At 42.7% G+C, this 15728-nt stretch overlaps 1 protein-coding gene and 1 long non-coding RNA gene across 2 annotated transcripts; one reads left to right on the top strand and one right to left on the bottom strand.

Moving 5' to 3' along the window:
• Positions 1 to 3949: 3949 nt before the first annotated feature.
• On the bottom strand, positions 3950 to 9387 carry LOC144410252 (uncharacterized). Its single transcript, XR_013468195.1, has 3 exons — positions 9254 to 9387; positions 8165 to 8256; positions 3950 to 5743 (listed from the first exon to the last, which is right to left on the bottom strand). It is a non-coding gene; the product is annotated as an uncharacterized LOC144410252 (long non-coding RNA).
• Positions 9388 to 9470: 83 nt separating this feature from the next.
• Positions 9471 to 14615, top strand: paqr9 (progestin and adipoQ receptor family member 9). Its single transcript, XM_040180366.2, has one exon. The coding sequence runs from the start codon at positions 11010 to 11012 to the stop codon at positions 12168 to 12170; it is 1161 nt and encodes a 386-aa protein (XP_040036300.1). The 5' UTR covers positions 9471 to 11009; the 3' UTR covers positions 12171 to 14615.
• Positions 14616 to 15728: the final 1113 nt, after the last annotated feature.

The raw sequence follows: 15728 nt of genomic DNA, 5'->3' as shown, positions 1-15728 counted from the left end.
ATATGAACAAAATACGATCTCTGTTACTGTCAGGGGATGCGTGGAAAGGCAGGACTCAAACGCAGACGTCGAAAGCAAAAGGACTTTAATCGTTTAATCTTTAACTGGGGGCATCCAGGACGATAGACACTGGCGCGACAAGTGACACACGGCTTAAATACACCAGGGAAGTGCAGGTGATTGGACACAGGTGGAAACAATCAGACAATTACAGGGAGACAAGAAAACTACAAAATAAGACAGGAAATAAAACCACACCGTGACAGTACCCCCCCTCAAGGGCCGAATTCCAGACGGCTCTAATCTAGCAGAGAGCGGACAAGGGGTGGGAGGGAGGGAAACCAGAGACGTTGGTCGGACCGCACAGGAAACTCTGGCGGGCGGCCACACGGCCGGGGAGCTTCTGGGGGTCGGCCCGGTGGACAGGCAAGCGGCCGGGGAGTCGGGGAGCGGGGACTGGAGGCATCGGGGTCATGAGTCTCGGGGCCGGTACTGGCGGGGTCGGAGGAGCTAGTCTGGCAGCGGGAACGGGAGAGCGCTGCGGCGGCCCAGCGGGAACGGGAGATCGCTGCGGTGGCCCAGCAGGAACGGGAGAGCGCCGCTTCCGCTTGGCAGGGCTCCTGCCAATAGTTAATAGTTAAACCACGTACGAGGAACAGGTCCCTGGAAGTGAAGCTAACCCACACAGAAAACAAGCTGTACGTAAAAAAAACAAAAAAACATGAATTTAAGTAGTTCACAAGCGGCCGAAATGGGTTTCCTCAGGAGAGTGGCTGGCGTCTCCCTTAGGGATAGGGTGAGAAGCTCAGCCATTCGCGAGGAGCTCGGAGTAGAGCCTCTTTTCCTTTGCGTCAAACAAACAAGCACTGTTTGGGAACCGAGGTTCTACATCATGGGAAGCAGATGTTGACTTCACTACTTATTAAGATATTTTAAATATGGAATGTTCAATGCCTTATCGCGCTGATGTGTCCGAGCCCGACCCGAGCCCGTCGGTACCCGGGCTCGGGTCGGGTATCCACCCTCTACTCCTCTCGCACCTCCTCGACCACACTTGACACCTCCTCTCTTGCCTTTTGGTCTTCATCTGTCCCCCCTGTGCCTCTTGTCTGTCCTCTGTGTCTCCCCTGCCCCTCTCAGTTCTGAGCTGGTTCTGGTCTTTATGTGACCCTGTATTCTTCGGACATACTTTACTCTGATGTCCGTTTTTCCCACAGTTAAAACACCTGAAGTCATCAGTCGACGCATAAATAATAATCAAACCCATCACCCGTCTCGACACCACGTGTCTCAACAGGGGAGACTTACATCCGGAGGACACCTTAGTAACCCGAGAGACTACCTTACCGTACCGAGATAGTTTCCTGGTTTACACCTCGTCTCTGACAAACGGAGGAACGTTTGACACCGTGATTTTAACAGTTGAATTTGTGAGCGGCAGAACGGGAAAGAAGTGGTCGTTCACCTCGATCCCATTCTCTATGACGAGGTCTGCGTCTTCCACGCTACCAACAAATATGACCACAGCCCTGTGCATCCGCGCTGCGGACTTCACGTTGCTGTGGCCGACCATGCTCACAATCACGCTCCACAAGCTCCTTCCACTCAGAGAGAGAGAGATATCTGCGGTGTTGGCTGTTAGTTAATTTACTTAATTTTGTGTAGGTAATATGCTGTGAAATATGTTTAAACTTAAATAAATTACCTATACAAGTAGTTATGTCTCGTTGTATTAATTTGTCCTGTTATTTGTAGTATGACCCTCTGGACGCCCCGTACCTGGGGCTGTATAAATGTATCTGTGTGTTGTCAGTTCAGTAAATATGCCAGCAGGCTAAAGACATGCCATTGTCCATGTTCATTTGTAACGCCAATTACCACATGGTGTCAGTGTTTATTGTTAAGACTAACTCAGCCTTCGACAAGGATGTATAGATGTCCGAAGGAGACGGAGAATGCGCGGGACTTTCTTCTACAGCTCACACTGGAGGAGCGTTTCGGATTAGCCCTCTAGAGAGGTTTGACTGCAGAGACGTCCAGAATTGGCTCAAATGGATTCAGCGATTCGAAAGGTACAGAACGGTGTCTGGATTGGATAAGAAGGGTGAGGCATTCCAGGTGAACACATTGATATATATTCCATGGGAGATGAGGCAGAGGATATTTGACATGCGTCAGCGATAGAAGAAAGGGACAAGTTAGTCTACGAGAAAGTAAAAGACCGTTTCAATACACATTTTGTTGGAGAACACAATGTAATTTTCGAGAGGGCCAGGTTTAACATGCGGAAACAAGAGCCGGGGGAAACGGCGGAGTGCTTTATTACTGCAGTGCACAAGTTGGCGGAATATTGCAAGTTTGGAGCCCTCAGAGAGGAACTGATACGTATAGTCGTGGGCATAAGTGACATCAAACTTTCCGAAAAGCTTCAGTTGGATTCAAACTTGACTCTGTCTACAGGTACGAACTTAGTAAGACAGAGTGAAGCTGTTAAGCAGCAGCAAGTGGTGCTGCGCGGGAAACCAGGCAGACAGTGGTAAATGGACTGTACTTGTATAGCGCTTTTCTGATTGGAGGACGACCGTGCTCCCAGCTCACCCACAGACCGCCCTGCACAGTGCTGATTGGTACTGAGACATCAAAATGAATGGAGAAGTTGTTTCTTTTAAACTAGACACAGGAGCAGCAGTGACTGCGATACCCACTAAATTATATAAGTGCAAAAGAGATAGTCCTCTACTTCACACCTCAAAAAGACTGTATGGCCCAAATAACAAGGTACTGCCTGTAGTAGGACAGATGCAGAGTAAGCTAGAAAGTAAAGATAAAAAGACCACTCAGTCTGTGTTTGTCATTGAAAACCTAGCCAGGCCACTGCTGGGCTTACCAGCACCAGAATGCAGCAAATGTTAGGCGTTTCTTGGGAATGGTCACATATATTGCAAAGTTTATCCCTAACTTTGCAGACACCACCAAACCGCTCATAGACTTGCTATCAAAGAGCAATGAGTGGTCTTGGGGCCACATGCAAAAAACATCATTTGAAAACCTCAAAAAGGAGCTGGCATCACAGAGAGTATTGGCTCAGTACAGACCACAAGCCAAAACAAAAATGTCTGCAGACGCATCATCCTTTGGCCTGGGTGCTGTCCTTTTGCAGAGACAGGATAACATGGAGTGGCATCCAATCACATAAATCTCTCGAAGCCTCTCTGAAACAGAGCAACGTTACGCCCAGGTTGAAAGGGAGGTGTTAGCCGTCACCTGGGCATGTGAAAAGTTGAGCACATACCTTATAGGCCTATCATTCACAATAGAGACAGACCATAAACCACTACTGGCTCTGTTGATGACAAAAGCATTGGATGATTTACCTCCCAGGGTGCAGCGGTTCCGCCTCAGACTGCTGAGGTTCACATACAAGATAACCTACGTGCCAGGGAAGGCACTCATTAGAGCGGATGGACTCTCCAGGGCTCCTGTGAGATGCCCACTGAACAAAGAAGAGGCACAGCTAGAAGGGGAAGTGCAGATATTTATCAATATGATACATGAAAACATGCGTCCCAGTGTAAACTTCAACAGATAGCTGAGCACGAACAGCAGGATTCCATCTGCAGCCAGCTGATGTCACAGTGCAAGAGAGTGTGGCCACGGCAAGAAGAGCTGCCCCAGCAACTGAAGCCCTATTGCAGGGGTCACCAAACTTTTTTTACATTATCGTTCCTGATTGTGATGGGGGGCCGGGGCTGGATCAGCTATATAACATAGAATTGTATGAGCCAGATCAAAATGACCACCAGCAGGCGTCATTGTGTAGTAGAGATTACTAGCCTGGCACAACCATCCCCACTACTATATCCACACTACTATATCAACACTTGATTCCTGGCACATATTTGTTTATCTTTACTAGTGGTTTGCAAAAGTAGTAATTGAGTCTTCACACTTTGTTTTAATTTGAAATATCACAGATATTCCATTTATTTATTTTCAAATAAAAATAACATCAAAGCTGTCAAGGTAAGATCATCTGCCTAGTTGAGGTGATTGACACTGGCAAAGGTGAGTGAAAAATTATAAATTATAGGTAGGCCTGTTGATATTAATAATAATTGTGTGCAGCACTTAATAAAGGTCAAATAAATAGGCCTATAAAATGAATAAATAAATTAAAAAAACATTGAAATTACTAGCCAGCTCTTATGCCTATCCAGGTGAGCATGTTCAGTAAACATCTTTTAGGTCAAGGTGAAAATGAAATGAGCAGTTAGGGTTGTCACAATACCAACATTATGACTATGACGATACTATACCTGCCAAAATATTACGGTACCCAATACTTACGATACAATACCACAAATAGGATAATGGAATATATTTATCTATGATAGTAATAAATAAAACATCTGTAAGGTTCCTTTTTTTAACTGATCTGTTTGACTGTCTGTGGGAAGAACAATGCTTTATTTACTTATAGCATGCATAGTTTGATATTCTCACATTTATATTTCCTAAAAATAAAAAGGATTAGGTGAAGATCCACCCTCAGGCTTCACAAGCATGTAGCCTATTGCATCAAGTGTGTATTATTTGGTACAATTTTGTGTGCATTCTGACCTCATGATTATATAGGCCCACATGAGTGAAATTGTTGGTTATTTTGCATATATATATTTCTGTTGGACTATTTAGGAACTTATTTGGGGTCTTGCTTTGTCTTGTGTTGCTTGATGTTTGACTGTGTTAGGAAAGTTGTTGTCAAGCTAGCCAACAAAGCTACAGGGCTGCCAACTCTCACGGTTTCCCCGTGTGACACGTGTGTTTCCATGTTTTCACACGCACTCACGCCACACATCCAATTTCTTACTCTAAAAAAAAAAAATCTGTGCTGGTTCATCTAAACGGCGCATCTATAACCTGATTCGCTGCACGTAGCGTAACTTACACCCCCCGTCAGCCGTAGCTTCACCCCCAACGTATCACTCCAAGGTTTAGTGAAAAGTATCCCTATAACATTACAAAGAAGCCGTCTCGAGAGCACTTAATACTAGCATCAATATCCAAGCGTTTTATAACAAGCTTGCTAACAGAGCTAACGAGATGTCTGCTAGCGGCTAAAGTTACTTTGTTTATGACAAACTAGAAAGTCAACAATTTTCCAAACACAGTCAAACATCAAGCAAGTGCAACACAAGACAAAGCAGATGTCCTCTTATACCCGGACATTTCCTCTTTTCGAGACCTAAAAAATGCGTCGGGGTGAAAGAGGACGTCTGGTCACCCGAGCTAAGCTAGGCTAAGGCTAATCGTGTTAGGCTGTAGGCTATATGGGTGAGCAGTCTGCTACATGAGGGCACGTGTCCCCTGATAACTTGCATGTGTGAGAGCTGCGCAGTCAATGTGTGCAGGCAGCCTGACATGGAGCGGAACAGTGAGTGCGCTCCAATTGCATGCTTTTTTTAAAGTACCGGTACTAAAAATATTCAAAACCGTATTGTTTTCAACTTAACTTAACTTGTTTTCAGCGTACCGCGATACCTTTCTAGTACCGGTACACCGTGCAACACAATGAGCAGTAGGCTCAAAACTAAACTACAACCATAATACAGAATAATGGGAATCAAAATCAGTAGTATATGTAGGTGAGCTGGATTTGCACTTGTTGAAGTATTGTCTTCGGGATGGGGTCAGCAACAGCAATCTCCTTTCCTCTCCTCACTTCAGGGTGCCTTCTGGAGCCCTGGCATGGAGGGATGACAGATTGAACACAAGAAGCACCATATTCAATACTTCTTCCATGACTTTTTGGCACATTTCCATGACTATTTTGATTAATATGTGCGAGGGAAAGAGAGCAAGAAAGCGCTTAGTTTGGAGACGGTGAAGGCTCCAAAGAGAGAGAGTGCGCGCACCCGACCGTCTCTCTTTCTCTCTGCTCGTTCTTTCAGTTAAACTTGCAGCTCTGCTACAGTAGCAGATAACTTTAACGTTACATGCCGGTCACATCGTCTCTAAACAGTCTGCTCACAGTGAAGTCCTGCGTGGAAGTTTTTTTTTTTTTAAAGAATTCACCAACACCTCGAAACATTTCGGCAGAGAGGGAAAAAAAGTCTGTGAGTGACAGTACAATTACATTTTAGAAGTAACTTGCCCAACACTGTCAGCACTGTCCTATCCTGAAAACTGACCGTTATCTGCGCGCGCGTTGTCTGTCACTGCTTGATCTCGAGTCGGGTGATGAAAATTTGGCAAATATCGTTCATTTTATAAATATAAATTTTTAACTGAAAAAATCAACCAAATACCAGATGCAGACATGTTATTATTTTCCAAAAAGCAATTAAAAAAAATAGGCCATAACGACTTTTGGGCATTGCCTCATTGGGCCGGTTCAAGTAGTGGGGGGGAGAGGGGCCAGTCAAAGGGGGGTGGCGGGCCTGAGTCGGCCTGCGGGCCTTAGTTTGGTGACCAATGCCCTATTGGGTCCACCAGTGAATTACACATTAGTGATGTGTCGTTCGTGAACGATTCGTTCATTTTGAACAAATCCTTACAAGGACTCGAGAGTAACGAGTCCTCTCAAAAAAAAGATTTGTTCATTTTACTGAACGGTCGGTAATATCTTACCCACGTCAACAAATGACTCGAAGAATGATTCGTTCGTTCACCGTTCGTCCACCCCGTCAACAAATGACCGACATGAACGAATGACTCAAAAAAAGATTTGTTCATTTTACTGAACGAGATTCAAAGAACCGAGTCGGTAAAAAGAACTTCCCATCACTATTACACATGAACGGTGACCTTCTGATGAAAGGGCAGCGGATTGTCATACCAGACATTACAGAAGGAAATGAAATGAAAGGGGTTAGATTTCCAGTCGTTTTAATATATTTTCTTAAGTGTATTCTTTGTAAGTGTCTGTACATACGGTACCTTCATAACTCAGAAAAGAATATCCGTTTTAATCCAAATGTGCTGGCTGCGCAAAAAAGTATTGATACACATGTTTGAAATGGTTCTAAAACACGCACAAGGTGACAAGTTGTTTCAGATCAATCTACACCAGAAGGTTTCCTCCATACTGATGTGATTCAACTTAATGACTATCTAAAACTAAAGGCAGTGGCGGCTGGTGGATTTTTTTTTGGTAGGGCCAGCCAAATCAGTTTCAGTAAACATCCCATGATCCAAAAGGTATCAAACACGTATTATTACTTTGCAGTATAATATATATAATTATTACTGTCATTTTCAAGCATATTCACCCCAAAACAAATTTGGAGTGCCATATACTGTTGGAAAGAGGTTCTTAGTTTTCTAAAGACACCACAATATTGTTTTTATACTCCAAATAGTAAGCAAGATACATCATATTATAACCATTGTCACTGAACTGAATTTTGAGAAAAAGGCTTCCAAAGAAAGTGTCCCAGTTCACTAATAGTCTTTACCGGCCAAAGGGGTGCCGGTAAAGAGGATAAATTAGGGTTGTAGCTGGTTGTTATCTACGGTTACATACAGGTGTCATTTGTGTTTTGACAACGTTTTATCTCTTAATTTTGACTTTCTATCCTCTTTCTTTAGTGCGGAAATGGGCTTCTATAGTTCTCTGAATGCAGAACTCCAGCCAACCCGAAGACGGGGTTTGTAACCAATTAACTGTAGAGATACCATGGTGACTGGCTCCGCCCCCTTAGTGTCAAAAAGAAGATGGACAGTATGAGAGACAGTGTAAGGCAGTATACTGTATAATTCCCTGGTTCTATATGGTCATCTACACATATATATGATCAGGGCTGTAGTGGAGGGTAAACGCCGTTTACGCACCTCTGGAATTTTGGAAATAGCGTTTACGCACCTATAAATAGCGTTTACGCACCTATAAGTGGCGTTTACGCACCTCAAACTTCCCTGCGCCTTGTACTCTTCCGTTGGAATAATCCGAAATAAACTTGGTGTAATTTTAAAACAGCTAAGACTACGTTTCCTATTGTTGAACATATAAACGCCGTAGTCTGAATCATGTTCATCTGCGCTGTATTACGGGCTGTGAGCATCCAATCAGTGCCTTGCGGCTGCAGCAGCGACCAGTCAGGATCCAGGAGGTGTGTAAACATACACGCTGTGGATCAGCCCAGTGGTCCCCGACCTTTCTTACCTCACGGACCGGTTTCATGTCAGACAATATTTCACGGACCGGTCGAGAAGGTCCGACGGGGGGGGCGTGACGCCTTCTGCGCTCTGTGTTCGCTGGTCGTGCACGGTAAAAGAAAAACGCCTGGTTACGCGTAGATTAGAAAACAAGTCAGTTCTCAATGTGAAAACAAAACATGCTGTATAGGCTATTTATGATGACATAGGTAGTACATGAGTGTTCCTTTAACTTATGTTGTCAGTGTAATTGACAGGCTGCTTAACTGGTTAACTCTTAAATTCAACATATTTTTTCAGGCAGTGAGAGGACAGGCAATGATGCCGAGAGCACAGGAAGAGGAGAAACACCAGGTCCAATAGAGAGAGGAGAAGCACAGAGGAGCCATGAACCTCAGAACGCGTGTTCTGGGGTTCATGGCTCCTCTGTGCAAGGCAGGACCTGACGTGGAGGACAAGGAGGCCCTCTGGGCACTACTGTAAAAAGGAGACTCCGTATGTAGATAGTTCTTAATCTGCAATTGTCTTGTTATGTTGTGTTGACATACTTTTCTTCACTGTTTTCTTAGATTTAATAAACTACAAACTACTAACACATGTATTCATTGTCATTGATTGTATATGACTTCACGTAACGTTACGGCCCGAGAAACTATTCTTGTAAATACATTATTCCTTATCTTCAGCATCGATAGCGCTCGTACAGGACGTCATCGTGACGCCATAGCAGATCTTTGTGATCTCGGAGAACTCTCTCCCTATAAAACGTGAATCTAACTGATATCGCTCCTTCATCAATTAGGAAGTGAGCTGCCTTTTTTACGGGGGAGTGGTGAACTAATCCAGCAGTTCAAAAGAATCTGCGCCGGAGCAGGTTCAGGTTTTTCGATGTGTTGCTATGGTAATTTAGCCAAACTCGCTTCGGTGAACCGAAAAGCCTGAACTACCTCATCTTATCCTGAATATTATCCGGCTAAATCAGTTAGCCACGTACGAGGAACGGGGCCCAGTAGGTTTAAAAAACAGTTGGGTTGTAACACCGTTACTCAACAGGAAGATAACGGGAGCACAGTTAGATCAGCACGGCAGTATTTACCTCTTACAGTGTTTACCTCGGTACTCCGCATTTCTCCGCAGCTGTGAGTGTTAAGGACAGAAACGCAAAAAAGCAACGCGTAGAAATACTTTGACATTGAATTGACTCATCGCACGCAATGCGTCAGAAGGAGGAATTGACACAGAGTGGTTTTGCCTTCAAAATAAAAGGACAAGGTTGTCTATCACATTCTTCGCTGACAATAAAACTATTTGGAGGATTTCTTTATTATGTATTACAACCATGTCCGCTGGTGTGACAAATAAGGAAAATATTTCAGAATAAGAGAAACAAAGTGTCTGTACATTAGCTACCACGTAACCTAGATGCTGCAAAATATATATACTAGAAGCCCACACTGATGACAAATATACTGATAAACACTGAAAGATATAAAGTATACTATAAAATGTGGTGTAACATAATGATGCATACAATTGAGGATGTATCATCTAGCTCTCTTTTTCATTTCAATCATTTCCTTTTAACAGTGGGGTTTAGAAGACATTTTATACTCCTTGCATAGATTTTTAAATACCATAATTCAAACATTCATTATGTGTCTTGATATCATTGAAGTATAGTATTTGTAGTGTTTTTGTCACATTCTGGAATACTAGTCTACAGTTAGGGCCTACATTTTGCGTTGACAATACTGCAGGAATGCCATTACAGCTCATTTGAATTCGATGTAAAGTTATTGTGGAACTGAATGATGCTTTTAGCGTATATGTTACTTGAAACGAGAAGTGTGACCTCTAATGAGGGTTTTATAACCGTGGAGTTTTATTCTCAAACATATAACCGGAAGTGTTTTTTTCGCATGCGTAACTTGACGCTGGTTCCTAATAAAATAGTCTCCGGTTCTCCTCGGTGTTTTGCTGAAATGCCGGTTGGCTTCAAAGTTACAGTGCTAAAGACTCGCGGCACGGTGCTGACCTTCACAGAATGTATTTAAACCTGCGTTGAAGGACCGAAAAGCGGCACACTTAAATGTTTTGCCTTTCGGACCCTGGGGATTTCGAATTGTCAGCAGCGCATTGCAACGGAATGAGAGCTAAATACAGTGGAAGTCGGACATAGACCGGGAACAACGGAATGAGGAGAAGCCGGCTGCCGCCCGTAGTGCTGCACGCCAGCATGACCTACTTACCACAAAGCTTAACGGACGTGTCTGGGACATCTCGGCGGCTGTATGGATACATTGGACAGTAACTGACGAGTTGTTCAACCATATAATGCTGTTAAATTTGCTGCTTCAGAACTCTCCACAAGCCACGTAAGTCAAATGTGCAGGCAAAACCATCTACGCATAATGATCTATGCAACGGAAGGGAACCAAATATAATGCATGCCGGATGTTTGTTCTGGCTTTTACAACGCTGGTGGTTTTCCAAAAGGAAAAATGAACCAAGCAGTTAGCCAAAGTATTCTGGATACTACACTCTGCCCTGCCATCTTCGCTCTGTATACACCAGCTCTGCTCTTTTGATTGGCCCACAGCTGTCTGAGCCCACTTTAGGGCCGGGATCGAAGGTCCAAAGAAGAGCAGGACAGAAAGGTCTTTTTGAGCCTGCGGATGCCTTATGTAGATAAGTACTCATTAGCTCATTAGCTGGAGACTGCATTAGCTGGAGACTGAATGGTAATCACTTACTATGCTGTGATTAGAGAAGAAATCTCCAGCAATAAACGCTCTAGTATTGTTTGAAAAGACTGATTCAAAATACATTTGACTGTCAATAAACAAAACATTATGCTTCTGAACTTTGGCCAACCGTTACCTCTTCTGAGGCATACGGATGTGCCACCGCGTGTCTTAGAAAACTACATCCTGACTGGCTACCGGTTCCCAAACTACAGCCTGAGGGATTGCTTACTATCGGCAATCAGGCCCACCAATGAAACAGGCAACTTCTGGACACACTTCCTCCCACTTTTTATTTTTTTGTACTACTTTATGGAGGTGTTTGGTTGGGAAGGTGCGCCACATGGTGCTTCCCCATTCTTCTATCCATTATGGAACTACTTCATCGGGGTGTTCTGTCTGTTAATGGCTAGCAGCATGGCCCATCTGCTGAACTCAATGTCTTTGGTGGTAAGAGAAGTCTGCTTCTTTGTGGATTACGGCACTATCAGTTCTTACACCGTTGGTTCATCGTTGGCATACTACTACTACATCCACCCTCGGGCAGGAATAAAAGATTCAGGAGGCCAAAATGGCTCCCAAATGGACATGAAAATTGAACCTGCAAGATCTCTTAAATCATTTTATGTAATCCCAGATTTCGGTGTGTTATTTGAGACCTTGTACATTCCGACCGCATGCGTTGTAGCAATCCTTTGCGTCTTATCTTGCTGCAACACTCGGCACAGATGGAGGCGTCATCGATATGTCATCCGAACATTTGTTTTTCTCTTCCCGTTCCTCATTTCCTCCACGCCAGTCTTCTATCGCCTCCTTACCAGATCCCCTTACTCTACCACCTCCTCCTCTTTTGAAATTTCCACCTCCACAGCCGGCTTCTTCTATCGCCACTGCCTCTGGCTGCTGGTGTCGGCCGTCTTCAATATCAGCAAGTTCCCCGAGAGGCTATCTCCAGGCAGTTTCGACATCTGGGGGCACAGCCACCAGTGGTTCCACTGTTGCACATTTTTGTCAATCCTCGACGAACTTCACATGATCAAAACCGAGGTGAGGGCTATCCTGCTCAGCCAGACTCTGCTCCTGCCACCTGCTATCCTCTCCCGCCTACCAGGACCTACCATAGCTTCAACCTATGGGGTAATGCTACTCCTCCAGACCACCATCGTCTCCATCATCGTGTGCTTCTCCTGGCATGCTAACAGCATTTACGGACCTGAGAGAGACCAGCTTGCAAAGGAACACTCCAAGAAGCCCCTAAAATGCCACTGATCACAAAGACTTCCATTTTTCTTTTAGAATACCAACTGTGAAGGATGATTTGCAAACGCACAGCCATGCCACAAAGTAATAGTAATATTTCCCTCATAATTTCCTGCATATGTTGCAATCTCTTCAATAGCTTGATTTCAAGCTTTTATGAGCATACATCTGGGATGAGATGAAGGGATTATACTCTGAGCTGACCATAGGGTGGCTGTCTGGTTGAGGGGATATTGATAGACCCAGGATGTCTGAGCAGTGGAGATAATAATTACTTCCAAGGCCCGTACACTTGAGGACATTAAAAGGGTGTTACGTGTGTAAAAGTAAATTTAAAAAAGAAAATTTAGCTAATATGGCTTGAATGTAAACGTGAGCATTTATAGAAGTTGATATCTGATCAAATATTTCCTACTTCTCCACTTCCCCTTTCTCTACTGACCTTACTCTTGAATGCCCCCCCCCCCTGAAATGACTTCCCCTATCTATATATTTTAAAGAACAAAAACAAATCTCCGCCCCTCACCCCATTCCCTGTCAGCTGAACCGTTCGCCCAACTACTACTACTACTACTACTACTACTCCCCCCGTCTGCCGAACTGTTCACCTGACTACAACCCCCCTGAAGTCGTAAACCATGGGGAAACACTGCCTTCTATTGCTCTTGACGCTCACGCGTTTCATTTCCTCTTTCCAAGGAAGGGAGGAAGTGTGTTGGCCTGCCTTGATACTGCAACAGAAATAGCTCAGAGCTCATATCACTTGTACAGTAAAGCCTTGTACCTTTTGAATTTCGTTGGGTTAGTTCCTCATAAAATGTGTTATCACAGTTTAAATTCTCTAGTTCAGATAACATGTCATCAAAATCTCATGTTTGCTAATCAGTATAAAAAGCATACAGGACCTACGGGTGTATGGTTTGGAACACATAACAGTTCCAGTTTGAAGGCCTGCTTTGTGATAGATCAAAAAGATTAATGAAAGGGCTACGAAAGCCAATGTTTTGCTATATGTCGTGTGATGTAGAACAACCTCTTCAAGCTAAAGCCATACTTTGGAAAGCAGGTATTTCAAATAAGTGATATTGTACTGTTGTACTACAGTAGGGGGGACTCCGTTTTTGACAGAGGCCAGTGGGAATACCCTTCAATGGTAGGGAAAGCACTGATATATTTTATAGAATTTTGCCACCAGACAGTTTCTTTTTTGTGTCGTACATAGCCATGTTTGGGTTTGGTAGTTTTAAATTCAAATGATTTTTCTCCCTGAGCGCATTTCAATAACAATACGATAAACTAGTTTTGTACAAGAAACAAGAAAGTGCAATTTCATCAAATAAGCCGATTTAGCAAGTGTTGCTTTTTAATGTAGTTAAATATGTTCCTTTTTGTAAGCACGGATCGCCAATTAGCACTACCAAGTTTTCAGCTAGCTCCCACGGTCGACCGCATGCATGGTGACCCGATTTGATTTTTTTTCTTTTTTCAATAGCTCGGCAATCAACTGGTCGATCGCGATCGAAAGATTGGTCACCACTGGTCTAAACCATACTTGTTTCCATGTTTCCAATGAAATGCGTTACTGGCTGATCAAAACAAAATCAACCTGAACAAGACACTTAGTGCTGCTGTATACCCGAGCCAGACCTCTCTGATGAGGGAAGAGGAATGGATTTCTATAGAGAATTAGATATTCCTCTCTTTAGTTAGTTAATTTACACACTGATTTCTCTGTTTCTTTCCGTGTCTTTTTTTGTTTCTGTCATGTCAAACTGTCTGTCTCTAAATGAGTTGCATCTTCAACTTTAACTCACATATTGCATTGATACGTTGAACTCATGTTGGTCAATGTCAGATATGTAAAATTTTCCAATTACCACTGTATTAGTTCTACTTGTTTCTGCACAATAACTTGTTTTTAAATTAAATTGTTTGAGAGATTAGACCTGCGTTTTTTATGACACCAGCATTTGTGCAAAAGGATCAGATTTTGGAGGGGTTGTCAAAATCATGCTGTTGTGGTGCACTAAACTTTTTTCAAAGCTACTCAAAATGTTTTAGGGAGCCTTGCAGTAGTGTATTACATCAAAACGTTTCAGGTGTAAGTTGTGCTAATGAATGGCCCAAATCATTGGAGGACAATGCATGCACTTTTGTTATATCTCAATGGAGCTATGGCATTGAGAAGAAACACCGTTGAGTTATGGATCTCGTCCTGTCCTCCGTTTAAATGCCAGACATGAATATATTAATATTAAGGATGTGTATATCAATGTTAAATGTGCACACTGCTGTATCCAATCCAGTCAAGTACTTGGGGTTGACTGAGGAATGACACAAATCTATTTAATGATTTAAACATGCATTTAAATTATACATTACTGGAGGATGATTATCAAATCAGTTTGTTAATTCATAAGTGAAATGTCAATAATGTTGACTTTATTGAATAAATTAATCCGAATTATTATTAGTGTGATAATTGTTATTTTTCATTGAGTATTGTTGTTTTGTTTTCAGGTATGTACACTTTTGAACGAGGAGTTAAAGATCTCTTTGTATGGCAATAACTCAAGAATTTATGTTAAATAGGTTAATTTATCATAAATGTAAGATAAAATGATGAAGTGATAACAAGAACGCAAACTGCATCTCAACTTGTTTATATATATGTTATATATATATATATATATATATATATATATATATATAAATTCAATTTGTTGATGTGTCATGTTGTGACGTAAGGTTGAAAGTGTGGATATTAACATTGAGACTTTCATAATAATTAATGAACTCGAAAATTCTATGAGAAGACGTGATTTGAAACTACAGACTGTGCTGTTAAAACAAGATGCTTTTAGGACATAGTAATGCGGGCAGTTTTAAACATTAGTTGTAAATACGTAACGATTCACATCTGTAACGTGCATGCGCAAGTTGCATATCATGTCATTTAGCTGACGCTTTTACCCAAAGCAACTTACAATAGGTGCATTTCAACCATAAGGATACAAACCCAGAAGAACAAGAAACAAAGTGCAATTTCATCAAATTCAAAGTTCTTAGACGCTTGCAGAGCTTCGAGCGGGTGCAGCACGAGGCAAAGTTTGTACGAAAGCAGAGCGACATGGACGGGCGGATAAAACGAAGGCTACCGTCTCCAATACTCTTAAGTACGTGAGTGTTTTAATGAAGCACACCTGGAACTATAACCAGTTGTTTTACTTATGCTGTCAACTTGATAGCGGCTACACAGCTCAAATGATTTAGTGGTAGCCATCAATATTCCCATTTGTATTACTGTGAACATGAATGCGCATCACTAACCGTTTCTTCCATGGAGTATTTGTGCTTTCTCGCCTTACAGGTTTCCATGGATCATAGTTCTAACTGGACCCTCTTCCTGCCTTCTGCCAAGGCCCTGCTGACAATTACTGCTATTATTATTTAAAATATTAATAACATTACTATTACTGTCATCACAAACCAATATTGCTCTCCCTCCCGACAGGCTTCTGTGGATGGTGGAGTCCCTGCAGTGGTCCTGCCGTAAACATGGATTAC

The sequence above is a fragment of the Gasterosteus aculeatus genome, chromosome 7 (genome assembly GCF_964276395.1).
Source record: "Gasterosteus aculeatus chromosome 7, fGasAcu3.hap1.1, whole genome shotgun sequence".
In the NCBI taxonomy this organism is placed as follows: Eukaryota; Metazoa; Chordata; class Actinopteri; order Perciformes; family Gasterosteidae; genus Gasterosteus; species Gasterosteus aculeatus.
This window is presented reverse-complemented; position numbering and strand designations above follow the sequence as displayed.